The 27,182-nt window shown below is 43.7% G+C and overlaps 1 protein-coding gene across 1 annotated transcript; it reads left to right on the top strand.

Moving 5' to 3' along the window:
* Positions 1–986: 986 nt before the first annotated feature.
* On the top strand, positions 987–27,182 carry LARS1 (leucyl-tRNA synthetase 1). The gene is made up of 31 exons (XM_027718596.2): positions 987–1,105; positions 2,855–2,942; positions 3,580–3,660; positions 4,099–4,239; positions 5,347–5,508; positions 6,183–6,295; positions 6,643–6,706; positions 7,220–7,287; positions 7,635–7,860; positions 8,946–9,033; positions 9,124–9,200; positions 9,816–9,869; positions 10,519–10,659; positions 11,345–11,422; positions 12,347–12,432; positions 12,523–12,588; positions 12,684–12,766; positions 13,398–13,536; positions 15,580–15,792; positions 16,692–16,749; positions 17,501–17,564; positions 18,196–18,379; positions 18,608–18,698; positions 19,529–19,669; positions 20,207–20,347; positions 20,431–20,541; positions 21,385–21,495; positions 23,496–23,600; positions 25,501–25,596; positions 25,968–26,100; positions 26,870–27,182. The coding sequence occupies exons 2-31, from the start codon at positions 2,892–2,894 to the stop codon at positions 27,073–27,075; spliced, it is 3,372 nt and encodes a 1,123-aa protein (XP_027574397.2). The 5' UTR covers positions 987–1,105; positions 2,855–2,891; the 3' UTR covers positions 27,076–27,182.

Genomic DNA, 27,182 nt, shown 5'->3' with positions numbered 1-27,182 from the left:
GCCCTGTGCCGTGGTACGGTCCTGCTTCCACCCCTTGGCTGTGCCGCCGTTGGTACGGCCCGCGCGGTCTCGTCAGGCGCAGCAACATGGCGGTGAGTAAATGAGGGGTGTCCGGCCTGGGGGAGCCTCGGGGGCCCCGGGCTCTTCTGGGGCCCCGCACATCGCCCCGGGGTCGCTCTTCGGGGCCGCGGTCGTCGGGCAGAGGCCTCGCACAGGCCCCTCTGGGCCCTCTGCGCCCTCTGCCCGGCTGTCGCGGTCCTTTCGTGTAAAGGTCTTAGTAGTGTCTTGGTTTTGAGGGAAAAGAGCCTAATCCTCTAGCTTTCTGAGTGCGGAATCTGCGGTGCGTGTGTCCCGTAACAGCTCCCATATGTTTTATGGTAAAAGAATAAGCTTCTTTAGCATTTACCATATGTTGCATTATAAAAGAATAAGGAGAAGGGCTGTTTAACAAGCATTTAATTAAAATCACTTGGGATATTTTATCTGAAGAACCATGTCGGTGAAGTACAATTAGAGCTGTTACCAAACTCTCCTCCTGGCATGGGGAGTGCTGTTCCCACTTTAGGTGTAGCAAGAGAAAGAAGCATCAAATCGAGTTTATGGAGACTCTGGAATGAAACGGAATTCCATGGGGTGTTTTTAATTGTATGATCGTGTCCTGTCTCCCTGGTTGAGATCCCTCTGAGTTTGTTCAGTATTGGCAAGATGATCAGTGTATTCGTGTGTTACTTGGCTGCTGTCCCTCTTTTGCCTTGGAGAAGGGTTGTTAACCCTTTCCATACAGATCCCGGGCCCTGTTTTGGGAGGGTGCAGGTCTGCACAGAGCCACCGCTGCTGCTCTGCTCTGGGGTGGTGCTGCAGTGCCCTGGAGCCAGAACAGCGCTCACCCGAACCCAGGGGAGTTCAGGAGTGTTCTGTGAGAACTCGCAGCTCTGTGGTTGTGAACTTCTACAGCCAGACTTTTCTTCCCCCTCTCCGCTGAGCAGGAGCGTAAAGGGACAGCGAAGGTGGATTTCCTGAAGAAGATTGAGAGAGAGATCCAGCAGAAGTGGGACCATGAGCGAGTGTTTGAGATCAATGCTGCGGACAGGAAGGACCAAAGGAGGTACCATTGTGTGCTTTTTCTGCAGGTTTTCTCTTTCACTTCTTGAAATGTTTTTCCATTTAAAGTCTGGGGAGGGAAAAGTGGCCCCTTTGCAGTGAGCAGTGTTCTTGGCTCTGCTGTAGGGACTCACTCACACATTGTTGGCATTGCTGTAGCTGATGATGTAAAGCAGATGAGTACGTGTGTGGCCAAGTTCCAGCAGGGACAAGAGAAGCTCTTTCATTCCTTGGCAGTGTCTGTGCCCTCTGTGGTTTTAAATCCAGGTTCTCTTTGGTGACTTGTACACTTGGAGGAGGTTCCTCAGTGTGATACCCGAGCCCTCACGACTGGGAGGTTTCACTCTGATGGAGGGTGTGTCCTGCTCTGCTTGACTGAGAGAACAGTATTACACAAAATCATGGGTCCTGCTGTTGGCCAACCTCTTGTACTTTGTGCAGAAGTGGAGGAACCACATGTGTGACCATCACTGTTCCTCAGATGAGGGGCTGTGATTTCTTTTCTTACATGAACTATGCAGAGGTGCCCTATCATGTGGCTAATTCTGGTCCTTTCTAGACCATTCTACCATTAACCAAACCTGTGCTGGATTTGGTTACTGTTTTGCTTTGATAGTGGCTTTCTGCTCCTGTGGTAAGACACTGCTGAGCTGCTGTGTTGATGTAGAAAGTGCTTCTCTCTTGGGTTACACGTGCTCCCACCTGGCTGGTTCCACAGTTGTTCTCAGCTGTCTGAAATTGGCTCCAAAGGAGTGGGCAGGTGTCACCTGGCTCTGCCCTGAGGAGGGGATGGACCGGAGCTGCAGGGAGGAGGAGCCTTTCACAGGTGCAGAGAGTGTTCTGCAGGATTGGGAAAGACCATTTAACTCTTGGTTTTATTTCTGCCCCAGAGCATCCCTGAGAAACTTGTTTACTCCCTGGGAACGTGCGGTGTGCTTGGGAGCACGTCTCCTTTGGGATCAATGTGATCCATGCTCTTCACACTGTGGAGGGGCTGCCTGGGGGAACGGAATTAGTCCTCTGGGAAGGTCTCTGCCTGGAAAAGCGGTGACCTTGGCACTACGAGGTTACTATTTGCTGTGTGGGAAACTCAGACTAAACCAAGATAATAACTGAACTGGTGTAACAGGTGGCAGGTTCTTAAATTGTAATTTTTGCAAGCAAACAAATGACTTGGCCTTTATTCCTGCATGTTTATAGATCAGTGGGAGCGTGTGAAAGGAAGAGACAAGGTGTGAAGTAGAGTGCAAAGGTAGAGGTAGAAATTCAGTGTCCTAAAGATGTATTATGTTGGTGGAACCTGACTTTTCAAAGCAACTAAGACGATGTTTATATCTTTGAAATACCCTGCAACAATACATCCCTGTGAAAGGAGTGATTATTTACAGTGTGCCCTTAAAATCTGAACTCAGTCAGTGGGAGATTAAATAAATGACTTTAAGCCTCTGTAGTAATTAATTTACAGAAGCAGGATTAGAATTTATTACCTGTGGGAACATGTTATATCCATTTCAACATTTCTTTTTGATGTCAGTCCTCTGAGGGTTTTTTTGTGTTTAGGATTTTTTTTTAAGGGGATAAAGCCTGTAAAGTGTAGCAGCTCTGTAAAATCAAATACTTGTGTTACTGGCAGGAAAATAATATTTTAATGTCACTGTGGGCTGATAACTGAACATGCCAGTTACCTGTTTTACATGTTCATTGTCTGATGGTCACTTTAAAAGCTGATTGTTTTAATTCTTTGGCTTCTCAGCAAAGGAAAGTACTTTGTTACCTTTCCTTACCCCTACATGAACGGCCGCCTGCACCTGGGACACACGTTCTCCTTATCTAAGTGTGAGGTAAATATTCTCCTTTGCTGATACCTTTAAATACTGCCCCAGAACAAATGCTGATTTTGTAGTTCAGTTTTAAGCTAACAGAATGCTTTGCTAATTCCTTTATAGCTTCAGTAATGACTTATTACACTTTTTTTCCCCCCGTATTTTCAGTGGGAATATTGCTGGCTGAAAGGAAATGCCATTCATGGCTCTTTGAATTCGAGGAGATGGGGCTGCAGGTGTTTCCTCTGTTCATTCTTTCAAATGAGATTTTTTTTTTTTTAGGAAGTGCTGCTAAACAGCTCAAACTTCACAAGAGATCTGACTGTCTGTTTTGTTTGTGCCTGCTGTGCTCTGTGACCTGTGTGGGAGCAGGTTTTGGGGCACTAGTGGGTGGGATTCCATGACATCCATCTCTTTGCTCCCATTCTTCTCTGGTCAGCCTGGAAGCTGGACAAGCTCGTGCCTGTGCAGCCCAGGCAATACCAAGCTCCAGTTTCACCTTCCTGTCATGAATTCCCTCCCCAGCTGGGTGCCTGCACTCACCTGTCTGTCCGTAGCTGTGTGTTAGAGAAGGAATCACAGCTGGGTTTGAGAAGGGGCTTCCTCAGCCCTGTGCCATTCCTGTTTCAGCTGTTCCTTTTTTTTCTGTCTGTAGTTTGCAGTTGGATACCAGAGGCTGAAGGGGAAGAGCTGCCTGTTTCCCTTTGGGCTGCACTGCACAGGGATGCCCATCAAGGTGAGAGCTTTGCATTTGCTGAGGATCTTTTCTGTGTGGATTTTATCCCTAAGGCTGCTTGGAGCCTTGCTTACTGTCCATCCCCAACATCACCTTAGTTTATTTAAAAATTCATCAGGACAGTATGATTTGGAACCTGAATTTGCTGTAAAGATGTGTTGTGCTTGAACTGTATATCATCACTTCCTAGAAGATAAAATGCTCTAAAACTAAATTTTACCTGGTATATGTTTTTCTCTGCGAGAAAATCCTCACAATAATCCTGTTCCTGCCCTGGCAGGCATTCTGGGAGTAGCAGGATCTCCTAGAAGTTAATACAAGAAAAAGTTTAAAGCATTGTAGTGAAATGCAGAGTGTTATCAGTAAAACACACTCCTGGGCTGTGATTTCAGCCAGTGCCCAGAGAACTGCTGACACACTCCCAATAACTCTGTTCAGGCTTGTGCAGATAAGCTGAAAAGAGAAATGGAATTGTATGGCTGCCCACCGGAATTTCCTGATGAGGAGGAAGAAGAGGAAGAAAATTCTGGTAAAAAAGAAGAAGAAATTATCATCAAAGACAAAGCAAAAGGCAAAAAGGTAAAGTTTAAACCAAGCCTTCCTGGACTGAGAGCTGTGCTGTCAAAGTTTCAGAGTGTGCATTGCAGTATTTTCCTCCTCTGGGCTCACAGAAACTCGTGATGTAAAGATCTTCATTGTTTTTTCCAAGGTAGCTGGGTACTTTTAAAGTAGACTAGAAAAAAAATGCATCAGCTGCATGGTTCCAGAGATACCATGGTAATGCATGAGCCCTTACTGGTGAGCTGGTGCACTGCTTCATAGTTTCTTGGGAAAGAAAAAAACAGATAATCAAGAGTAATACTCTCATTTTTTTTTTCTCCTTTTTTTTTTTTTAAACCCTTCACAAAACATTCACAAACAGGTCATAGGAAATAACCCTACTTTTTCAGAGGTAGGGGATGTGTATACCTACTGTTCTGATTATTCTCTTGTAAATTGGTATCTAGCCAATTCTGGCTAGATATGCTCTAGTAAAATCATCTAAACCATTTTGGCTCACCAGGTATTTAAATGAGATTTAGGATTTTGGGAGTATCAAAAAGCAAGGCAAAGAATCAAGTGTAGGAAAAGCTTAGAGATGTTCTTGTGTATGTTTTTGAGGTGTGCTGAAGAGGTTGTCTTGCTGTCAGTGTTGGGTTTCTCTGTGTGACAGAAGGAGTGACCTTTCCTGCTCCTGTGGGCAGGGAGTTGCTGTTGGGGAGAGACAGGAGATACTAAAAGGACAACAGCTGGGAAAAGTACCATGAACAAAGTGACAGCAGCAAAGGTTTTTGGTACAAGGGTGTGGTAGAGGGCTCACCACCTTTCTGTGGTGCAAACACCCATGGGTTTGAGCAGGAATGGGCCATTCCTTGCCAGGTTGTCATGGCACAGCTGCTGCAAGTGTGTTGGACATTGGCATGGAATAAGTGGGAAGAGGGGGGTTAGGGAGTGTGCAGTGAGTGCAAGGTAGGAAAGATTGTAGAATGGAAACTCTAATCATTTATCTTCACTGCTAGAGAGAGGATGTGAGAATATTTGTATTAACTTGTATATCTGGAATTGGAAACTGTAACATTAACAGAGCAAAATGCTCTCATGAGTACAAGACTGTGCACTTCTTCCTGATTCCAGTTGTTCTTTTAGAGCAAGGCTGCTGCCAAGACTGGCTCTTCCAAATACCAGTGGGGAATCATGAAGTCTTTGGGCCTCTCTGATGAAGAAGTGGTCAGTTTTTCTGAAGCTGAGCACTGGCTGGATTATTTTCCTCCCCTCGCTGTCCAGGATCTGAAGAGCATGGGATTGAAGGTGACTCTTGGAAATCCAAATCTCAATTACACAGGCAGCCATACCTGTACTATTAGTGTGTTTGTGAATGTGCTGCTTCTCCTTGGAGATTTTCTGCATAATACCAACATTATTCTAGAAATGTTTCTGGTATTTATGGAATTACTCATTCAACCTTTTCATAGTCTGGGATGATAATTAAATGCTTTCATGTTTAGAGCTTGTACCCCATGCAGTGGTCTTAACTGGAAAATTGTCAGCTAAAGGAATTATGACTTCTGGTTCCCATGTGAGATAACTGATTTGTGATCAGTACTGACAGTAGTTTTAGGAAGAATAATGATGTGATTTTAAATAAAGGTACCTGTCCTGCTGACAGCAGATTTTTAAAAATGAAGACAGGTAGAGATGATGAAACAAGGCAGTGCTGAAATTCAATTTAAGTGATTGGTTAAAACTGCTACAAAACCTCTAAAATTCCCAATCAGTGGAGGGGCCTCAAGCCTCAGACATCTCAGCTCTGAGAGACCAGGCACAAACATGTGTTTAAGCATACAGCCTTTGTGGGATATGTACTGGCATTGTCTTTTTGGAGAGAAAATTCTTTTTATTTTTAAAATTATAAGTTTGCTATTATGAGATTGCTTTAATCTCTTGATTGTGTTTACTTACTGGAGCCTCTTGCCCATTTCCAGGTGGACTGGAGGCGTTCCTTCATTACTACAAATGTCAATCCCTACTATGATTCCTTTGTACGATGGCAATTCCTGACATTAAAGGAAAGAAATAAGATCAAGTTTGGCAAAAGGTAAGCTTCCCCTCAGGTCTGGGTTTATTGGGAGTGTGGATAAGCTCAGCTTACCAACGACAGAGCCCTGTGACACGTCTCTAGAGCGTGTTTTTCACTCATATGAAACCAGAATCCTTTCATTGCCGGTGCTCTGCCTGACATGGTGAAGTGTAGTTGTTGCGCCAGCAAAGTGTGTGAAATTGTGTTCCTGGTTTAATTTTTCCATGGGGACCAACTCAAAGCAAAAAAGGGCCAATACTAAATGCTCTTGCAAAAACTGAACTCTTTCCCGAAGAGCTTTATTTTTTCCTCTTGCTCTGCACTTTGTTGTACTCACTGCTAAATGAAAATATACCTTTTTCTAGATACACAATTTATTCTCCTAAGGATGGACAGCCTTGCATGGATCATGACAGGCAAACAGGAGAGGTAATATTTCTACTTGGCATTTTCATGCATTGCTTATGAGCTTAAACACTGAATGGAAAATAAATTGTATCTTGGAGCAAAAACGAGTCTGTACGTGCAGAATCACTGGGTCCCAGTTGTCAGTGCGTGTGAAAACTGAGAGAACTCCTCTCCTGAGCAGATTTGTCTGAAACTATGGATAGTATTTTCCATTGTAGCTTGTTTTTGTGATTCTTTGGCAATATGTGCCAGCAGCATCACTCTGTCATGTTAAAACAAACAAGCTGTTGTTAATTTAGATGTTGCTGAGACAGTGTCTGACAAGTTTTTGGGTGTAGGAATACAGTATAATCTCTGTGCAGTCTGCATTTTAGTGAGGAGCCATTCATATGGATGGAAATAGGATTTACTTTGAGGAAAGCATGAGTACCTTAAATAGTGTTTGGATTAGCTTCCTACAGAATAGGGTTTATTTTCTTTCCTGCTCGAGTCAATGTCACTTATTGATTATTGCACTGTTTGTGGGAATTGTAGGGTGTTGGGCCTCAAGAGTACACGCTGATAAAAATGAAGGTGTTGGATCCTTACCCTGCGAAATTGAGGTAGGTCTTTACTTCTTAATGGCAGATAGGCTCTGTCTCCTGGCCAGAACTGACCATTTTAAAGAGTCTGTTTTGCCTAATGCAGAATTTGATTTCACCCGTTTTTTTCCCTCTCGTGAATGACCTGGTCTGTGCTTTAAGCTGCTCTGTTCTCTGTCTCTATGTAGAACTCAAATTAGAGATTAAAAAAAAAAAAAAAAAGAAAATGAAAAACTCACAAAGAATTAATGACCCACTTCCTCCTTCAGGAAACATTACCTGCAAGTTGATATTGGCTTAATAGCCTGTTCTGTGTGATCTGGAATGTTTTTGTTTTGGTAACTTACCAAATACTTCCCCCCCTCCAGTGGCCTGAGAGGAAAAAACATCTTCCTGGTGGCTGCCACACTCAGGCCAGAGACCATGTTTGGTCAGACCAACTGCTGGCTTCGCCCAGACATGAAGTACATCGGCTTTGAGACCAGGAACGGGGACATTTTCATCTGCACCCAGCGCGCTGCCCGGAACATGTCCTACCAGGGCTTCACCAAGGACAACGGGGTCGTGCCTGTGGTCAAGGAGCTGATGGGAGAGGTGAGCATCCTGCAGTGTGCTGGGCAGGCTTAGCTGGTCCTCTGAGGCTTAAAGGTGATGGTGGAGGTCTAATTACAAAGAAAATACAAGGAGCTATTACAGAAATTTTGGAGTGTTTAGTGGCTAAAAAAGCAAGCAGCAGGCAGCTTCCTTGGCACCAGAGGCAGAGCTGCTGCTGGGAGGGTAACCTGGTGTACTTACCTGAGGACAAATGCATTCCTATTGCCTCCTTTTGTATGACTTGGTGAAGGGATGGTTTTAAGTTAACATTTTTCTACTTGCTGGGAAGAGTGAATGGAAAGGGAGGGGGGAAAAGTAATAGCTGGAAAGGGTTACGTGGAAAAGGCTTTTGTTGGCGCTGACAGTTCCGGTACATCTCTGTGAATGAAGCTTTCTTAGCTGAGCAGTTGGATGTCAGTGGTTTTGAGATTCACTGTCCTTAACTTGTTTGCTTTGAGCAATTTAGTCAGTGGCATTTGTTCATCCTGATCCAAAGGACCTTCAGCTGTTTGCATCCCTCAATTTCCATTCACTACAACTTGTCACTGTCTTTCTTGATCCTGCTTTGAAAAATGAAGTAGAAAATACTTCACTTTTTCTTCCTTTGTTAGCAGACGTGATGTGAATTCAAGCAAATTAGTGAGATAGAAGACAGCTGCCACATCTAGACTGCCTCCTGTCAGTGCATGAAATACCTTGACAATATGCTTTTCTTTCTTGGTTTAATGTAGCTTTTGACACTGGCTTCCTAAGTCATTCTTGCCTTGATGCTGATGTGCTTCAGATATTTGGAAACAAACTTTCCTCCTGCTTCCTGTGTTTTCCAAACTCTACAAGCCAGTAGTTTAGGTTTCTTTGTCAGTATTTGACTTTTCTACGAGTAAATAGTGTATGTACTGTCTGAAATGGTACCACAGGTTTTCTTAGGTACTTCCTCCTTGCCTAACTGTATACGTAAAATGTATTTATTTGTTTGTAATGTGTAAGGAATGCCAGAAAATGTGAAGAATACCAGCTAGGAGAGCTTGCTCAGCTAGGCTGAAACCCTCTGATTTACTGTAACGCTGTTCCTTTGTCCTGCTCAGGAGATTCTTGGCGCTGCACTTTCGGCACCGTTCACCACCTACAAGGTTATCTATGCCCTGCCCATGCTCACCATCAAGGAGGATAAAGGTAACTCTACAGCAGAGCCTGTTGGATGGACACTGGGCATTCAGAATGTGTGGGCTAATCTTTTCATCTGTTTATCTTTTCTTTGCCAAGGAACCGGCGTGGTGACGAGTGTTCCTTCTGACTCTCCAGATGACTTTGCAGCCCTGAGAGACTTGAAAAAAAAGCAGGTCAGTCAGTTAACTGAATTGTTTCTGTTTCCTTTCCATAGTGAAGAGGGTCAAAAGTGGATATCCAGTGGGTAAAATGAAACTCACTTTAACTAGAATTTTTCCATCTCTAACTTGAAATCAAAGTAGTTAAAAATAAATGAAGTTTAAACCAGCTGGGATGGTTCAGAATTTTTTCTCAGACTTCGTGTCTGAGTTTTAGGCAAGAATTACGTAACTTGTGCTGCATGTTAAGGTAGGGAAGAGTACCAGTGAGACAGAAATGAATTCCTGTTGTGGGAATTACTTCCAGAGATGAGATTAAGATTCTGTCTGAATTTCAAATGAGACTCAAAGTAGCTGTTGCTATTAAAACTGCAAGAGTACATCAGTGTCTGAACAGGTATCCCTGAATGTTAAATTTTTGTCCATTCATTTTCAAGGTAGAGCAATATTAGTTTTTCCACTCTTAAAAATGTAGACAGTTATGACAAAGAATCACCTGGAAATGAGATGGAGATTGAACTCAAGTGTGAGAAATGGTGAGAAGGCAAGGAAATGGCTTTGTTTGCTATATAATAAATAGAATATTTTTCTCTATCTGTGTTGCTTTTTTTTCCCCTTCCAATTTTCAAGGCTTTGAGGTTGAAGTATGGCATCAGAGATGAAATGGTCCTGCCTTTCGAGCCGGTAAGTGCACCCAGATGTGTCCATGTGCAGCACACAGGACCTTGTGCTCACTGATGAGAAATGAACCAGGAGATGTGCCTGCCTCTTCCAGAATTTCTGTTTGAAGTCCTCCTCAGCTGAAAAGCTTAGAGTAAATTTTTCTTTTTTTCCAGTAGTTATAATATTTGATCTGTTAGTGGTTGCAACCAAGGCTTGTTATTCTGTGCTATACTTCAGAGAGAAAATTTCTGTGGGAATTATTGGTTTGGAAAATGGAATATAACCTGTTGGTTGATTTAAAAAAAAAAAACCCAAACCTTTGAGCCTTAATGACCAGATTATGAATGTATCTGTTCTATGCAAAGAGCTGAAGTCCCTCACTGTTAGTGCAGCCTCAGGGCTGAGTCAGTTTTCATTGGAAAATGCAATCCCAAAAAGCCATCCCAGTGTGTTGCAGTACCCTTGGTTCAACAAATCAGCTCCAGTACTGGGACAGCTTGGTACTGGTGTCATGTCAGGAGATTAAAACTGGGCTGCTCAGGAGCCACCCTGGGGACTGCCAGGAACTTTTGTTTGATGAGTGGAACTGCACCAATACTTCATAAGCCCTTGTAACTTGGTTTGTGTTAGATGCTGCAATGGGGTTTAACAGCCCTTTGTTAATTCCCAGGTGCCCATCATTGAAATCCCAGGCTATGGCAGCCTCTGTGCTCCGTTTGTCTGTGATGAGCTCAAAATCCAGAGCCAGAATGACAGAGAGAAGCTTGCAGAGGCCAAGGAGAGAGTGTACCTGAAAGGATTCTATGAGGGAGTAAGTAATAAAAGCTTGTGGTTTCTTGCTGAGTTTGATTAGGAAAAAGGAAGTGGATGAAGAATTAAAAAAAGACTGCAGGAAAGAGGAAGACTGTCCTTTTTCCCCAGAGCACTTTTCATTTAGGCTCCTCCTGCAGCCGGGTTCTGCAGTTGGAAGAATGATGCAGAATTGGAGAAATACAGTGGAGGAATGTATGAGTGCAAACTGAGATTTATAACCTGATTTCCTAGCAAGTGGTCACCTTCTGGGGAGCTGATCCATTTTGTTACAAGTATTGATTGGGAAACTGATATGAAAAGAACAAGGTGTTGCTGTGGGTGGGGTTTTTTTTGTTGTTTGTTTGGGTTTGTTTGGTTTTTTTTAACGTGTGTGTGTTTTTGTTTTGAGCTCTTTTGGTTTTGTTTTTTCCTCCTATCATTACTTGTGCAGTAAATTCTCAGCTGGCAACAGTTTTTATTTCTGACTTTTTATACTCCATCACCTGTGTGGATGCTGATGTGTGTACAAACTCTTTTTGGGTAAATATGGTTACACTTAATGAAAAAAAAACCACACATATTCTTGTTTTTTACATGTCAAAGATTGTGGTACCTGCTACTTCCTTCTGTTGATCTAAAGAGTTATAGCACCTATTTCTTGTTAAATTTTTAAAAAATCGTCTCCTGTGACCCATCTTTTACAGGTGATGTTGGTGGATGAATTCAAAGGACAAAAAGTTCAAGATGTCAAGAAATGCATTCAGAAGCTGATGGTGGATAAGGCATGTGACAGTGTGCACATAGCTGCTGCTGAATTTTCCATTTTTACAGTGGTTGGAAAACCCCCAGTGTGGTTCTGCAGCCCTCAGGGTGCTTTGGGTCTCTGCAGAGCACAGAACACTGCTCAGAGAGGGACCTGGTGTTCTTGGGCTGAATGGGATGAGTAGCTTAATTAGTCCTCTTATTCCCTGCCTTATCCCATCACCTTGCCTAAGGACATGTTTTGGTGGTCTTATTTATTCTTTAATATAGTTGGGAGGGTACTGGAAGCGTAGGATCTGAACTCTAAGTCTCAAGCCAGTAAAGGGGATGTATGATGTGCAAATGCCCAATTGCTGGGCTGCTCATCCTTCAGAGAAGGGAGAGCAGTAAATGAACAGCATTTGTGGCATCTCTGTAATGCCACTCTAATCAGACTTTCCTGATGAGAGCTGGGAGTGGGAGAGGCTTCTGTCATTTAGTTGTTATTCCCTTGTTGTTGCAGCATTGTTATGACCAGATTATAATGTAACCCTTCACCCTGCATCAGCATATGTGGTGTGTGCAGGTAGATTGGAAGCTCAGCATTCAATTTTCCTTTACCTTCCCCACCTCTCTCTGTCCCCTGGGGTTTTCTAGGAGCTGTTTCAGTCAGTGGGGCATAGTCAGTGAGGAATATTTTGTGCTTCTGTCCTCCTTTTCCTCATGCATGGAGACACTATGTACAAAATGCTGTGAGCTGGTACCTCAGAGAAGCACAGTCAAGCCTTGCCTCATTTTACCCAGGGGAATACTGAGGCAGAGAGCCTAGGCAGGGATGAGAGCCATGCAGTAAATGCCATAAACCAGATTAGAATGGATAGGAGATGCTTTTAGTAAGTTGTCAGGATTTTCAAGACTTTGCTAAATACTTAAATCTCTGCCTTCACTGCCCTTTCAACTCTTAGAATGAAGCCATGATTTATATGGAACCTGAGAAACAAGTTATGTCGAGATCTGCTGATGAGTGTGTCGTGGCCCTTTGTGACCAGTGGTAAGTGAAGTAAAGCTGTAGTTATAAAGTGACTCCAACTGTATCCTACTTCTGGATTGCTTTATCACAATGAATCTTTCCTGACTGTAGGTATTTAGATTATGGTGAAGCAAACTGGAAGAAACAGGCCTCAGAGTGCTTGAATCATCTGGAAACGTGAGTTATGGACGTGGCTGTGATGGGGAGTACCTGTTTGCTGATGCTGGTGGGGTCTGAGAGGGCTGAGAGCAGTAAGAGCTTCTTTCTTACAGGTTCTGTGAAGAGACTAGGAGAAATTTTGAAGCTACTTTAGGTTGGCTACAAGAGCATGCTTGCTCCAGGACATATGGCTTAGGTAGGCAAAACACTCCTTTCTCACTCAATGCTTCATGAGGATGGTAGTCCTTGTTTCATTTGGAAGGTTTAAGTGCTGTCTAGCATCCCCAATGGTCTAGGGAAGTGTGGAACAGCATTATCCAACTTGCATCTTGGCCCAGTATCCCCGAGAAGGAGTGCTTTGTTGGAAATGCAAGTGGCCAGGGCTGTTTATTTTTGCATTGCTACAGGGAACCTGCAGCATCTTGGGAGCTTTTTATCTGGGCCATTGATTTGGAAGGGACCTCAGGAGAGAGGGAACTAATACCGTTTCTTGGGTGTTGGCCTTAAATTCTGACTAGCCTTCATTTTGTGTAGCCTGACATGGGACAGCTGTTAGAAGTGCACTATAACCCCCAGCAAATGTTTGTGAGCTGAGCTGTGTCAGGAGACTGATTCAAAACCAGCGTTTGCTCTTGAGTAAAATTTTCAAACACGTAGTTTAATTTTTAAAACCATTATTTTTAAAACCATGAGCATGAACACTAATGTATATATGTGTGTGTATATGTTCCCCTGAAAGTCATAAACTGCTTATGTGTGCTTGAGAGTGGTGCCTGTTGGTCGGGATGGTGCTGACTGTACCTGAGAGCTGCCTTCCCCCTGTCCAGGGACCCGCTTGCCTTGGGATGAGCAGTGGCTGATAGAGTCTCTCTCCGACTCCACCATCTACATGGCCTATTACACAGTGGCTCACCTGCTACAGGGAGGGAACCTGAGGGGCCAAGGAGAATCTCCTCTGGGCATCAGGTAAGGAGACTGAACCACTAAGTTCTCTTTTTAATTGGATGTGCTTATCTCCCGAATTGCTCTGCACAAAGACTTGCCAAGGAGGCCGAATCTTTGCTTTTGTGTTTAAAAAGCATTGCTGTTAAACTTAACCTCCTGTGAGCAAAGTTACAGCAGCTCTGCAGAGGGGAAATAAGGAAAGAAAGGAGTGTGGTGGGCAGTGTGAGAGAAAAGGAGGAGAAATGCCTCTGAAAGCAGAACTGTGTGCAGATTAAATCATGCTTTTCAATACTTGTTTGACTTGCCTTGAAATGGTCCTTGCCAGGTGTTTGAGTGATTGGTTTCAGTGGCTGCTGAGGTCTCTCTGCTTACTGAGGCTGCTTTGCACTATTACAAATTGTAGGCTGCAGTGTACAGAGGGAGGAGGATTTAGCACTTAGTTTTTGTCACTGTATTAAATGTTGGTAACTCTCTTATGAGCTTAGAACCATCTTTTCTGCACAACTTGTATGTGGAAGCCTTCAGAGTAAGAGGGAGGGAGGCATTTGTACCAAAAACCCTCTTAAGGCTGCCCCGTGACCTTTTGGTTGGAATGGTTGTGAACTTCAGTGATAGGGATCAGAGAGATGAGATAGTACAGCTCAGTCTGGAATTGAAAAAATCACTTCCTATTGTGCCTTGAGTGTTCTGCTGTAATTCTGTGTGGTTTATTAACTGCTTTCTGGAGTAGCTTACACACTGGAAATGAAACTTTTCTTACTCAATGCTATAACTAATCTGAAAACCATTTCCAAAGTAAAGATTCTGATTCTTACAGAGAGAAATAGGTCTGAGAGACTGGGCAAGGCTGTCATTTGGGCTCAAACCTCTCTAATTACAGAGAGGCTACCCACGAGCTAGTCATGTCTGGAAACAAGCTTTGAAGTGAGCATCCTGAGCCTTGAATTACAGATTTGATGTAATTAAGAATGGACAATTAGAGTGCACTCCTATGTGAGTAGATAACATCTTACAGATTTGGCAAATGCTTTTTACTGGGACTTGCTGTGTGGGGTGAAGGAAAAGGGGTTTTATGGCCCATCATGTTAGTCACCTTCACCTGTTACAGCAGATTTGCCACTAAACACAAGCTCAGTCACAGCACAGGAATTTAAAGCCTAGAACAAGAACTACCAGGACCAAACCAGTAAGATTTATTCTAGGCTGGTGGTATGGAGTGTCATTTGAGGTGGTTGTTTAATGTGTACTGGAGGTATGTGGGGTCCAGAATTTTCCTCTCTGCACAGCACAGGCCAAAGCCCCTTAGCAAATATTAACACATAGCAAACTTCAGTTTGAAAGTATTTAATTTGGAATGCTTGCAGGCAGTATCTGGTGCATTCCACTGAGGTTCTGAGGAGCCAGGAGTAAAACTTTCTCTGTATAAATAAGGATATGTGTTAATGCAGCCCAGTGGCTGCAGAGCTGTGGGTCTAAGTTGCATCTCAGCCGTGTTCTCATTCAAAATTTTGGATCCTGCCTCTAATAATTGGCAAGATGTGCCTTGTAGTAAATGTTAATGTTAACTGTTCATTCCATTCAAAGTGGGAATGTTTTCCATGTAGGAGGTGAATTGTACAGCAGTTCTCTCCTGGCCTCCTGCCCTTTGACTTCCATGGAAGCCAGAAGGAATGGCTCTATGATACGTGCTAGTGATGGGCTCTCAGTGTTCAGTTACGGTGGTGCTGAGGTTTGGGGGTGACAGATGGAAAAGAAATTATGGGGTTTCCAGGACACTGAAGATTATGCTTTATTTATTAATCACTTTTTCTCTGTGGGAGTCTTCATGCTTTATTGTGAAATCTCAAAAGGCAGTTTAAGCAGGGCATGGCTCGAGCAGTTCTGAGTTTGCTTCTGTTGTTGGACTTACTCATCTGATCTCAGGCAAAGGACCTGGGCACTCTGTCTGTGTTTGCTGATCACATGGAGTGTGTTGTCAGAATGGATCAACATTCTTGTACAAAATGCTGTGGAATATGAAAGGAGCTTCTACTGACATCTCAATGTGGGACTGATTCTGTGCAGGGCACATCAAATGAGCAAAGAAGTCTGGGATTACATCTTCTTCAAGGCAGCTCCATTTCCTAAAACTGAGATTCCAAAAGAAAAGTTGGATAAGCTAAAGGAGGAGTTTGAATTCTGGTATCCTGTGGATCTCAGAGTTTCTGGCAAAGATCTTGTTCCAAATCATCTGTCATACTACCTCTACAATCATGTGGCCATGTGGCCAGGGCAAAGGTAAGTTGGGATGTGATGCAGGTGTGCAGGAGGCAAAGCTGGAGAGTTTGTAGTTCCACTACATTTGCTAATTGCCTTTGGACTGTACAACATTCAGAATTGGGTTGAAAATATGTTCTTTCGTATTGCAGCTTTGATACAGTTGTCTGTAGTAGAAGTTACTGAAATGGGAGGGGTTTTACCATTATTTCCCCTGTTTTTTTCTGCCATATCTCTTCCTGTGGATTTTCCAGTGTTGAACTGTATCCCTGCACTGGAATTTGCATGACTATATTAAGTCTTCTTAATTCCTTCTCGAGGATGGTTAAAACAGACTGTGGATATGTGTATATATACGTGTGAGTGTACACATATATATATATGTATGCATTCCCATTGACTCTGCTAGGTTGAGAATCTTTGCCCATCACATGGTGCTTTTAGGATGAAGATTCTGTTTGCCTTCCCTTGAACCTCTGTTTAAGGGTTGTATAAAACTGTATCTAGGAAAAGTGGGTTTCTGATGTGCTATAAAGATGATTGTGGGGAATTTGATATCTGCTTCCTCTGTGGGTAGAGATATGTGGACCCAGTGCTGTCGTGTGCTCTTGGGCAGTGCCAGTCACCTGCCTTTAAATTAAATGTATCTGAATAGAGGGAGGTGAGATAAATGAACTAGAATTGCAGGTGCACTGCTCCCTGCTTTGCCTTTCAGCAATGGTAATTCCTAACCCTTATACTGCAGTTCTTTTCATCTTCAAAGACACTCCTTAGTATTTTTAAGACAGCCCTTAGGTATCTTTTTGAAGATTCCACTTAAGGCATTCATCCCAAACTAGAACATAAAATGTTTGTTCTTTTTTTAAAAAAGAGAAAATGTGTTTACTTGGCCAAATGCTTTGTATCTTGTCTTCAAACAGAGAAAAATGGCCAGTAGCTGTGAGAGCCAATGGACATCTGCTCCTCAATTCTGAAAAGGTACGGTGAGGTTTCATGTATGACATGGCTTTTGTGTTGTCAAAATAGGCATTTGCCAGCCAGACTGGAAAATTCTTCTTGGAATTTAAGAGGGGGAAATACTGAAATTTCTTCATTGGTGCCCTCCATTTTTTCATTAATCAAAGACCTGCTTTTCCTCCAATTCTATGGAGGCACTTCTCTTAAGTCAGCTCTTGTGTAGCCTTGCCAGTTTAGTAAAGAGTTCAGTGCATGTTTATTAAGTTTTAGGGTAATATGGAATACTGAATGATTTATTTATTTTACTAAGGTTCAGCTTTGTAAAGCATTGAAATAGGTGCAGCGGGAGGAAAGAGTTTGTGCCAATAACTTGCTAATGTGTGTGAGTTCTGAGACTGAGTTGAATTAAAAGTGGCCAAACCCAGGAATTAGGCCTTGGAGATTGTCTGATATGGGGAAAAAGAAACAAACAAAACAAACCAAAAAACCCTAGCAGAGTCCTTAATGAAAAATCAATGAAGGGTGAGCTGATAATGCCAATTTTAAAGTAGTATTTAAGTTTAATTTAGGGAATTTCTGGGATTATATTTTGGTGCTGGGTGCTTGCAGAGTTCAGTCTTGCTTTTGCTGTGAGACCTCGTTCAGATTTACCACGTGCTTTTTGCTGTGATTCATGAAAAAATGGTTTACCCAAACCCTTGTTGGGTCTGTCTTGCTTATCCACCAACACAGGGGATGTGTGAGAAAACAAACACTCTTCTCTTTCTTTCAGATGTCTAAATCGACAGGCAACTTCCTCACCCTCACTCAAGCTGTTGACAAGTTTTCTGCAGATGGTGAGTGTGTTCTGACCTGCATCTGATTGTCAATTATGCCAAAATGACTAAAATGAGTGTTTTGCTCTAAGGAGTTTATTGGAATGTGTTTATTGGAGTATTGAATGGCAATAAATCTGCCACTTACCACCTGTTCTTGTTGAAAGGCTGCACTCTGTTTGGAAGATTGGGATGTGTGTTAGCACAACACCTGGTTCAGCCAGGAGCTGCTCCTGGGGTTGAGCCCTCCAGGAAGGGCCTGTTTCATCTTTCTATGTTCACTTAAGAGATCAGAACACAAGACACATGCTGTTTGTGAGCATGGTGTGCATACATGTTTGTGCACTGTGCATCCATGAGTGCTCATGTTCCTTCTTCCACACTCCTGTATTTTGGGCAGTGACTGTGCTGCTCTCCTGGTTCTAGTGTCTGTCTGGTCCCTTCCCAAGGAGGGCAGTGTGCCTCTCCCAGATGAAGTACCTCCTTTGAGGCATCTCTGGCTGGCCAGGCAGTTTATGACTTAGCTTTGCATTTATTAACTCTGACTGAAGTGAGCTGTCAGAGGTGCAGGAGGCACCAGGCTCCATGGATATCTGCCAGCTAAGGGCATCCATTGTCATCCAGCCACAGTAGCTGATCCCGTTTCCTTCAGGCATGCGTTTGGCCTTGGCTGATGCTGGAGACACTGTGGAAGATGCCAACTTCGTGGAAGCCATGGCAGATGCTGGTATTCTTCGTCTCTACACATGGGTGGAGTGGGTGAAGGAAATGATTGCAAACAGAGACAGCCTGAGGAGCGGCCCTGCCAACACCTTCAATGACAGAGTCTTTGCCAGGTATGGTACAAAGGTTAACAGTACAGTTTGGGCCACTTTTTTTCCTTGCAAGGAGCAATCCTGTAGTTATTTTTTTTTTCTCTACAAATTAATGAATTCCACGAAACATTACAGAACAGGTGATGTGGTTGGGCTGCACTGGTGACAGTGACAGTGTTTTACAGAACATTGCCATTATGTGGGGCAGACTATGCAATACTGATGTTGTCACTTCCCTTCCCTCCCCAGTGAGATGAATGCAGGCATAATGAAGACAGAACAAAATTATGAGAAGATGATGTTTAAGGAAGCTCTGAAAACTGGCTTCTTTGAGTTTCAGGTAGGAGGGCTCTTCTGAGGTGTAAGAAACTTGACACCTGGTATTTGTTACTTTGTGGATTTCTTTTGATCCTGCTGTCTCTGATCCTTAATTATACAGCTGAATTGGAATCAGAATTGTGCCAAGAAATGAGTACTTCAGTGGAATAAATCTGGAATTGCAGAGGTCTGCTTCCGTCAGTTTACAAATGTCCGAAAGAAGACAAATGTGATGCTGCAAATAGTCTTGATATTCTAGTACAAGCAAAAAGCTGCTTAAAAAAGGACACTATTAAAAAGTGTTGCTTTTCTTTAACTCCTTTGTAATAAGGAACTCTTCATAAGAAATCCCAGATAATTCATCAACAAAATTGTTTGGAAGCAGAGTGCTTTTTGATATCCTCCATAAACCATGTCTCCAGAGTGTCTGCAGAGCCGTGCCGCTCCACTTAACGAATTACAGACACTCCTTCATGTGGCTGCTTTGAGATACTCAGGAGCAGGATTGAATAGGCTGAATTATGTTTAATGATAGATCATATTCATTGCCTTTTTCTTAGTCCTTATTAGTATCTGTATGCAGGCTGTTTGGGATGACAGCACCTGATACACAGCTGTGGATGTTTTTGTCTTTTATGTTTGTGCCAATAAACACTTTTTTAAAGTACTACATTAATGCAAAAATCCGAGGGCCAACTGGCAGATTCACACTCCGGTGCGTCAGGAAAATACAGTTCTTAGAACTCAGTAATGGATTATTACAAGCTGCTCACACTGTGAAGGCATTAGAGCCCAGAAGTGTGTGTTTTTCCCTGGCAGCTGAGGGCTCATGGCTGTTCTGGTGTGTTTCAGGCAGCGAAGGACAAGTACCGGGAGCTGGCGATCGAGGGGATGCACAGGGAGCTGGTGTTCCAGTTCATCGAGGTGCAGACTCTGCTGCTGGCTCCCATCTGCCCCCACCTCTGTGAACACATCTGGTCCCTGCTGGGGAAGGTACTGGTGCTTCAGTTCTGTCATTGATTCAGACCTAAGCTCTTGCTGGATTTCAGTAACGCTCATGTCAGGTGTTATTCATGTGCAAGTAGAAGAAACGTGTCAGAATCCAAAGAGCCAGAATGGCTCCTTGTCCCTGGGACAGGGAGCCTGTCTGTTGCTGTGATGATACATGCAACTTTAATACCAGTCTCTTTGGTTGTCTGCTGACAAGGAGGTGATCTCAAATTAAGCCAAACAATTCAATATTCTTACGCTTATGCATAAAACTTAGTTTTGTTTGTTTTTTTAAGTGGCTTCTGCTTGTAGATGGAGTTCTGTAGCCATATGGCAGTTGTGATTGTATAGTCCTGAACACAGTTGCAAAGAAGTGCTTGTTGGCTATGTGCTCACTCCTTTACAGCCTAGTTACAGGTGGGCACTCACTGAGGTCTGAACTGTCCAAACTCCACTTTGCAATCAAGCTGTAATGGTTGGAAAACCCACCAGATAATGTGCGTTCACCCCAGTGCATGTCTCTGCTTCCTCTCTCCAAAGCCTGACTCCATCATGAGAGCCTCCTGGCCAGCAGCAGGGCCCGTGGATGAGGTGTTGATTCGCTCCTCTCAGTACCTGATGGAAGCAGCTCACGACCTCCGGCTCCGCCTCAAGAGCTACATGGCACCTGTGAAAGGAAAGGTGAGGGTTGTCTGCTTAAGTGTGCATGCTCAATAATTCTATAATGCCTAAGGACTCATTCCTAATTTTTTTTGTTTCCTCAGAAAAGCACTAAAGAGCCTGCCCAGAAGCCTTCTCACTGTACCATCTACGTGGCGAAGAACTACCCTCCCTGGCAGCACACCACCCTGTCTGTCCTGCGCAAGCACTTCCAGGTGCTCGTCCCTTCCTGTTCCCTTGACCTGCTTCCCTGCTTTTTGGGGGCTCTTTTTCTATCTGTAAAAAATTTATAAGCTGTAACTTGTTACCAAATGATTTCAGTAGATTAATTTTCTTTATGTTTTTACAACTGTACAGTAAGTTTTGGTGCTTAATGAAAATGTCCCTAGGACCATCGGATTTTATTGGTTTTGACAGTCTGAGTAAAAACATACCCATGCTCTGTTACTTTCATTTGTAAGTGATTAGCTTTTAAAATATTCTTTTTCCCAAGTATATTTCTGTGGAAACATTGTTGACTGACAGACTAATACTTCCTTACTCTGTAAGTGGGCTTAGAAGCATTGTTCTGATCCTTGAATGGGTGTGTGTACCACTCAGCAGTGTTACACAAGAAATAGGTTGAAACGGAATAAATGAGTCATAAGAAGAAATAATCCTTTCTGAAAGTGGAAGGATCTGTGCTTCTGACATGTGGAAACAGCTCAGAGTGGCTTTTAGGATCCTGATGAACTGTCCTGGGCTTGAACACACCTGGGTTGTAGCTGATAGATTAGGGAGTCCTGGCTATTCCAGCTTGTGGCATTGAGATAAACCAATATTCCTCATGTGGAGTTCTGGGGGTATTCACCTTTGGGCATTGTTTAGGCTTTTTTTCTGTATTAGTGTTAAATGCTGTTTGGGCTGATGTTTCAAAAGGATGAGTAAATTATCTGTGGAATCAATGATGCTGAAAAACCTTGCTGGCATTTATAGGAAAGCAGGGAGGGTATATGATATTAAAGGGCAAGTTTTTTAATGATACCTGTTCTCTTCAATGGTTGTTCATCTGTGTTTAGGTCAGTGGAGGGCAACTTCCAGATAATAAAGTAATTGCCAGTGAGCTGAATACCTTGCCAGAGCTGAAGAAGTATATGAAGAAGGTGATGCCTTTTGTTGCCATGGTGAAGGTGAGTGTCAGAGAGACAGTTCTGGTACAGGAAAAGCTTTGGTCAGTGAAGTGTCTCCCCTCCTGCCCTTTGCTTATTTGGCATCTTCATGTGTTTGTTAATAAACATCTTTAACATCTCTGGAAGAATTACATAATAAAAATGTCTCTACGTGAATTAACTCAGGTGAGCTCAGGGTCTGGTTGAGGTTTGGTGCTTGCAGGTACTTCAAACACACCTGGATTCTTCTGCATTTTAAATGTATCATATTTGACTTCTCCATGATGAAATGAGAATCAGGTGTTGCTCTGGAGACATAAAATTGGAAGTTAAGATCAAGGCCAGAGTTTTGCATTACTTTAAAGGGAGATAAAAAGGGACTGTTCTGAGCCTCGAATGGAATTATGGATTTTGTGTATAATTCTTATGTTTATCACTTATTATTCTGATATTCCATTATTTCCCCTGAGTCATGGAAGCCTATGAAAATCTTGGCTTCCATTTTTTTAAAGGAACTTTTTTCTGCTTGCTTTCACAATAAAAATTCAATACAGCAAGAAGCAAGGGCCAAGAAGCAATGAATTCACAAAATTTTAGAAAAGGGGGGCCTGCAGAGTGGGATTTAAAACCTCTTTGACTTCTCATAATCTGTAGAAGTTGGGAGGGATTAGTGATGGAAAAAATCTTAATGAGTGTAAAAAAAAATTACTTTTTCTCCTTAAGCTCTAGCTTGATTTTTGAAATGCACGCAACAATGTCTTCTATTTAAAAGCTTTGTCATGTGCTCTAAATGGAGGTGCTCTTTGCCCTCTCTCTGGGGTTACTCTGATTTTTGCCTTTTCATGGGAGCTTGGAAGCCTTCAGAGGAACAGAGAGCACAGGGCAGCTCTGCAGCTTCCTGTCTAAGTTTGTAAGAGCTGTAGGGATGTATTGGATCCACTGAGCCAGCTGGGAAAGATCAGACAAGCTCTCAGTCCTGGGAGTTAAGGCTGAAACATCCCTAGTTTTTGGTGTCCTTAGTCTGGCAGCAATGAGTGATCCTGGGGCTCACAGGGGCTGGTGTGCTGAGGTTTACCCAAAATCCATCCTTTCACTTTCAAAGAGAGTAAGCGATTTCACAGAGACACATGGAAACACCTGACCTCAGACTCCCCAGATCAGAGTGTTTTTGTCTGAAACCAATTATTCAGCACTTCCAGAGTACAAGAAGCACTTCTGCTTGTGCTTCCCACTCATCAGAGGAGGGCTGAAATGTAGGAGAACCTCTGTGATTTACAAAAGGAAGCAGTTCCGTGTTAAAAGGGAATCTTTCACATTAAACTGATGAGGAAACCAGGAAACCACAACCATGCTGAGGCTGACAAAGCAGAGCTTCAAAGGAGGCAGCTGGCTCAGCGTGTGAGAGCCAAGCAGGGGCAGATTAAACTCTGAAGAGGAAGTTCTGTTTTAGTAAAAAAAAAAAAAAAATACGCGTGGTTTTTATATTGCCTTTAATACTGTGTCTCTTGTGACTGTTGCTGCTGGCTTTCTGGACTAATTAAGTTACTTTTATGTTAACATACAAAGTGGTTGTTATTTCCCTGCAGAGAACTTGTTGTACGGCTGCTGTGAGCACGTCCAGGTGTTGTGGGCTCGTCCTTTATTTTAAACTGGGTCATAAGCCTGAGTTTCCTGCTGTGAAATGCCACTGAAATGCTGACTGATTTTGTGAATTCTCAACCTGCGCATTAAGTAGGGATTATAAATAACTGTGAATGTCAAACACCTTTTCAATTCTATATTAAAAATGTGTTCTAATTGCTCTTACTCCTCCCATCAGTGTCACCAACTCCCTGCAGAAGAAACCCTGTTACAAGAAAATTATTACTCCAACGCTAGTGTTGTGCCAGCAGAGAGCTCTCGGATTTACAAGCCTGTTCTTTTCATGACTAATGTGGATAGTTTGCCATTTCGAAGCACCATTTTACTTGCAGCATTTAGAGGTTTTTTAATACCCTTTTCTTTTCTTCCCACCCTGACAGGAAAACCTGGAGAAGAATGGTTCACGTGTTCTTGATCTGGAACTGGAGTTTGACGAGCGTGCAGTGCTCATGGAGAACATTGTCTATTTGACAAATTCCCTGGAGGTTGGTACAGACTTGGCACCCAGCATTTATTGGGATAGCTGAAGGACCAGCCTTCCCTAAGGCTCTAAGCCTGTTTACATTAACTTCTGGGTGTACATTGCTCAAGTAACAGTTTTTTAGCAACTTTCTCTTTCCGTTTGTCAAATGAGGGTGTATAAATCTGTTCAATCTAGACATGAGACACAGGGGTAGGTGTGTACTACACAAACATGGACCCAGAAACCAGGGCTGTTTTTTACTGCAGAACTGGATGTATCTGTGAGAGTAAAGTGAGACTTCTGAAGAGACATTTTTCTCTGAGCCAGCCTGTGTCTTACATGTTTCCAGCTGAGGAATTGAGAAAGGAGCTGGTTCAAGGCATTACTAGAAAGAATGATCAGAGTCTTTCAGCTCCTACCCTGGCACACTGACTGCAGCAGGCTCTGGTAAGGGATTTTCACACTGTGCTCTGTGAAAAGGGTCCAATCTGGTAGCAGTTGTGCTGCTTCATATGAGGAACAGAATTTAGTTTAATAGGAAACACGGCAATGACGGCACAACTCAGGCAGGTGGTGTTTAAGAAAAAAACAACAAACAAAACCCCACTAAAGCAATCAAAAACCAACCCCAAAAGCCCAAACCAAAAGCATCCGTTTCAAGAATTAGAAAATATGTATCACAGAATATGCCAAGTTGGAAGGGACCCACAAGGATCATCGAGGCCAACTCTTGGCCCTGCACTCATTCCCAAGAGTCACACCATGTGCCTGAGAGTATCCAAATGATAATTGAACTCTGTCAGGCTTGGTGCTGTGACCGCTGCCCTGGGAAGCCTATTCCAGCATCCAGCCACTCTGTGGGTGAAGAACCTCTTTCATATATTGCAGAGCTTGATGTAACCTGTACAGTGTGAAACAAGTGTGACTTTGCTGGGCTTGTCCCATGTCAGAACAAAGTCAAGAGTGAGCAACAACTTTTACTTTAAACTATCTGTTAATCTGCAAACCCCACTGACCTGAGGGAGGGAGCACTGGCTCAGTGCAGCTGTTAAACAGGGGATCTTTCATGTGGGACAAATTGAGCAGGAGTTGTCAGGTTCTGCCCCAGTGCAGACTCACCCCATGTGATGACTCCCAGTCATGCCATCAGCTCTGCTGCAGGGAACTGGGGTTCACTGGGAGGTTTTCAGGGTTAATGGGAGCTTGGTGTGGCTGTGCTGTCCCTGCCAGCGAGCCACACTGGGTGCTGACCTACATTGGAGGGAGTTACCTGTATAGGACATGACTGGGCAAGTCAGGAAGTCACCCCTCAGCTCTGGTGAGTCTGAATTGGGCTCTGTCAGTGCTGTGCCCCCCTCACCTTCCCCAGTGCACAAAGGCTTTGGGGACAGGTGGTGGTGAGCAGAGGACCATGAGGAGGGCTGGGGAGCCTGGAGAGCATGACCTGAAGGCTGTGGGCTTGTGGAGACTGCCTGAGGGGAAGATTTCAGAGCAAGTGGTGCTGCTTAGAGAGTTAAGGGTGACCAAGCCAACCTCTCTTGGGGTGGTGGGCTGCCAGTCAGAAAAGGGACAGTGACCAGGAGTTGGGTGCAGCTTGTGAGGCTGGGGGAACATTGTGGGGACAGCAGTGTATCCTCAGAACAGGCCACCCAGAGAGGCTGGGGGGTCTCTGGGGATCCCTGCCCTCGGAAACTCACTACTGGGGTCTTGGGCACCTCACACAGGGAGCAGGTGACACTCCAGTCCCTTCCAAACAAGATTTTATGGTTTTAGGTGTGCTGTTGTTGCCTTATGTCAGTGCAGGTTTACTTTCCACTTCCTTACACGAACAGCTGTTTGATGGGGCTGTAACTCCTGCTGTTCCTTCCAAAGCCATTAAACTCCTGCTTATTCCCTCCTCTCCCATTTTTTTTGTTTTACAGCTGGATCATATTGAAGTGAAGTTTGCTTCTGAAGCAGAAGATAAAATCAAAGAAGACTGCTGTCCTGGAAAACCATTTTCTGTGTTCAGAACTGAGGTAAAATCAGAAATTCAGATAGTGGAGGTCTTAAAAACTTAATTTAAAACTTAACAAAACAGACAAAAGTGAATATGCCACTTAAGAACTTCCATCAGACAGGATTGTTCATCATGTATGAATATTTCTAGCTCTTTTAGCAGTAAAAATGTCATTGATTTCCCTAAATATGTCCTAAACCCTTGTTGAACTCTGGGCTGTATTTTAGATTTGGGGCAGTGCTGGCATCCTGCACTGCCGGACAAGTTCTAAAGGGATTTTATCCCCCAGAAGATTTGCGGACAGCAGATGTTTATTTGGTTTAGTTTCATGTTTCCCCTGAGGGATCACAAGCACAGGTTCTCCTTTAAGGTCTGTGTTGTCTCTCACAGCCTGGTGTGTCTGTGTTCCTGGTGAACCCTCAGCCCTCCAATGGCCACTTCTCCACAAAAATGGACATCAGGCAAGGGGACAACAGAGAGACCGTGATCAGGCGCCTGATGAAGATGGACAGAGGAATCAAAGGTAACCACTAGCACAGGTGTACAGCTGACCCACCTGGTGAGACCAACATCTCCAGGAGAGAAGTGGAAGTGAGTGCTGCTGAAGGTTGTGCTGGTGCAATGGGAACAGAGCTGTGTTTTGGTGAAAGATGCAGGGACTGAGGATCAAACCAATCTGAAGCACTGTGAGCTGGGTGTAAAGGGAGATCTGGACCTCACCCTTAAACTTGTCACAGCAGAGGAGTTTTTCCTGAAAACAAGGGAGATGAAACAGGGACTCCCTCTGTCTCTTCCCAGAAGGTGTCAGTGTGCTGTTGGGCACAGGGCTCGAAGGCTGTACTTGCAGGAAGGCTTGGTTGAAGGATCGCAGGCTTCCTAAGGATTTTTCTTGGACTGCTTTAGAGGTCTTTTATTAGTGTGTATTTTAATAGGGACTTGTATTGAATGCAACTCTGACCTTCCTCTTCCTCCCAGTCTCTGCAGCTCATTCCTCAGAAAATGAGAAATAACTCTTTGGTTACTCAGAGCTGTCCTGAGCCAGATAAGGAAAATTCAGTGCTTGGAGTGTGGTATTGGGAGCTGGTATTTGTGTGGGTTTTCCCCATTTCTGCTGGTGATTTGCTGTGTAACCACTGAGGGACATCATTGTATTGGTGTAAACCTTAACATGACTGTTACTCCAAATAGAATGTGTTTCCTTGTAGCAGGTGTGGAAGTCCCAAAGGGTAAGCATTGCTCTGGCTGACTTGTGTGCAGCTCCCATGGCCTGACCAGCCCCTCTCTCTCTGCAGATCTCTCTAAAGTGAAGCTGATGAGGTTTGATGATCCTGTGCTTGGGCCCCGCCGTGTTCCAGTCCTTGGCAAAGAGGAAGTAGGGAAAACTCCAATCCTGGAACAAGCCATCTTCCACATTGACCTGGCTCAGAGGCACGTCCGCGTCACCGAGAACGGCCTGACCAGGGACATTGGGGACACAATTGTTTACCTGGTTCACTGAACTGGCACGTACCTGGCAGTGAGGAAGGCTCATGGAGGGACTTTGAAGCATCTGTAATAAACAAAGAATTTGTTCTATTAAAAAAAAGCCCACCCCAACCAACCTGA

This window comes from Pipra filicauda, unplaced genomic scaffold, assembly GCF_003945595.2.
Source record: "Pipra filicauda isolate LSUMZ 115617 unplaced genomic scaffold, ASM394559v2 scaffold3_size10097308_pilon, whole genome shotgun sequence".
NCBI lineage: Eukaryota > Metazoa > Chordata > Aves > Passeriformes > Pipridae > Pipra > Pipra filicauda.
The sequence above is the reverse complement of the archived record's forward strand: the minus strand, read 5'-3'. Positions and strand labels throughout refer to the sequence as shown.

What these genes read in the sequence shown, in the direction of transcription:
- LARS1 (XM_027718596.2), top strand. Translation starts at nt 2,892, where the DNA reads ATGAACGGCCGCCTGCACCTGGGACACACGTTCTCCTTATCTAAGTGT. An exon ending in TCTCCTTATCTAAGTGTGAG is followed by an intron (nt 2,943 to 3,579) that starts GTAAATATTCTC and finishes TTCTGTCTGTAG; the next exon opens with TTTGCAGTTGGATACCAGAG. An exon ending in TGCTTGAATCATCTGGAAAC is followed by an intron (nt 12,589 to 12,683) that starts GTGAGTTATGGA and finishes TCTTTCTTACAG; the next exon opens with GTTCTGTGAAGAGACTAGGA.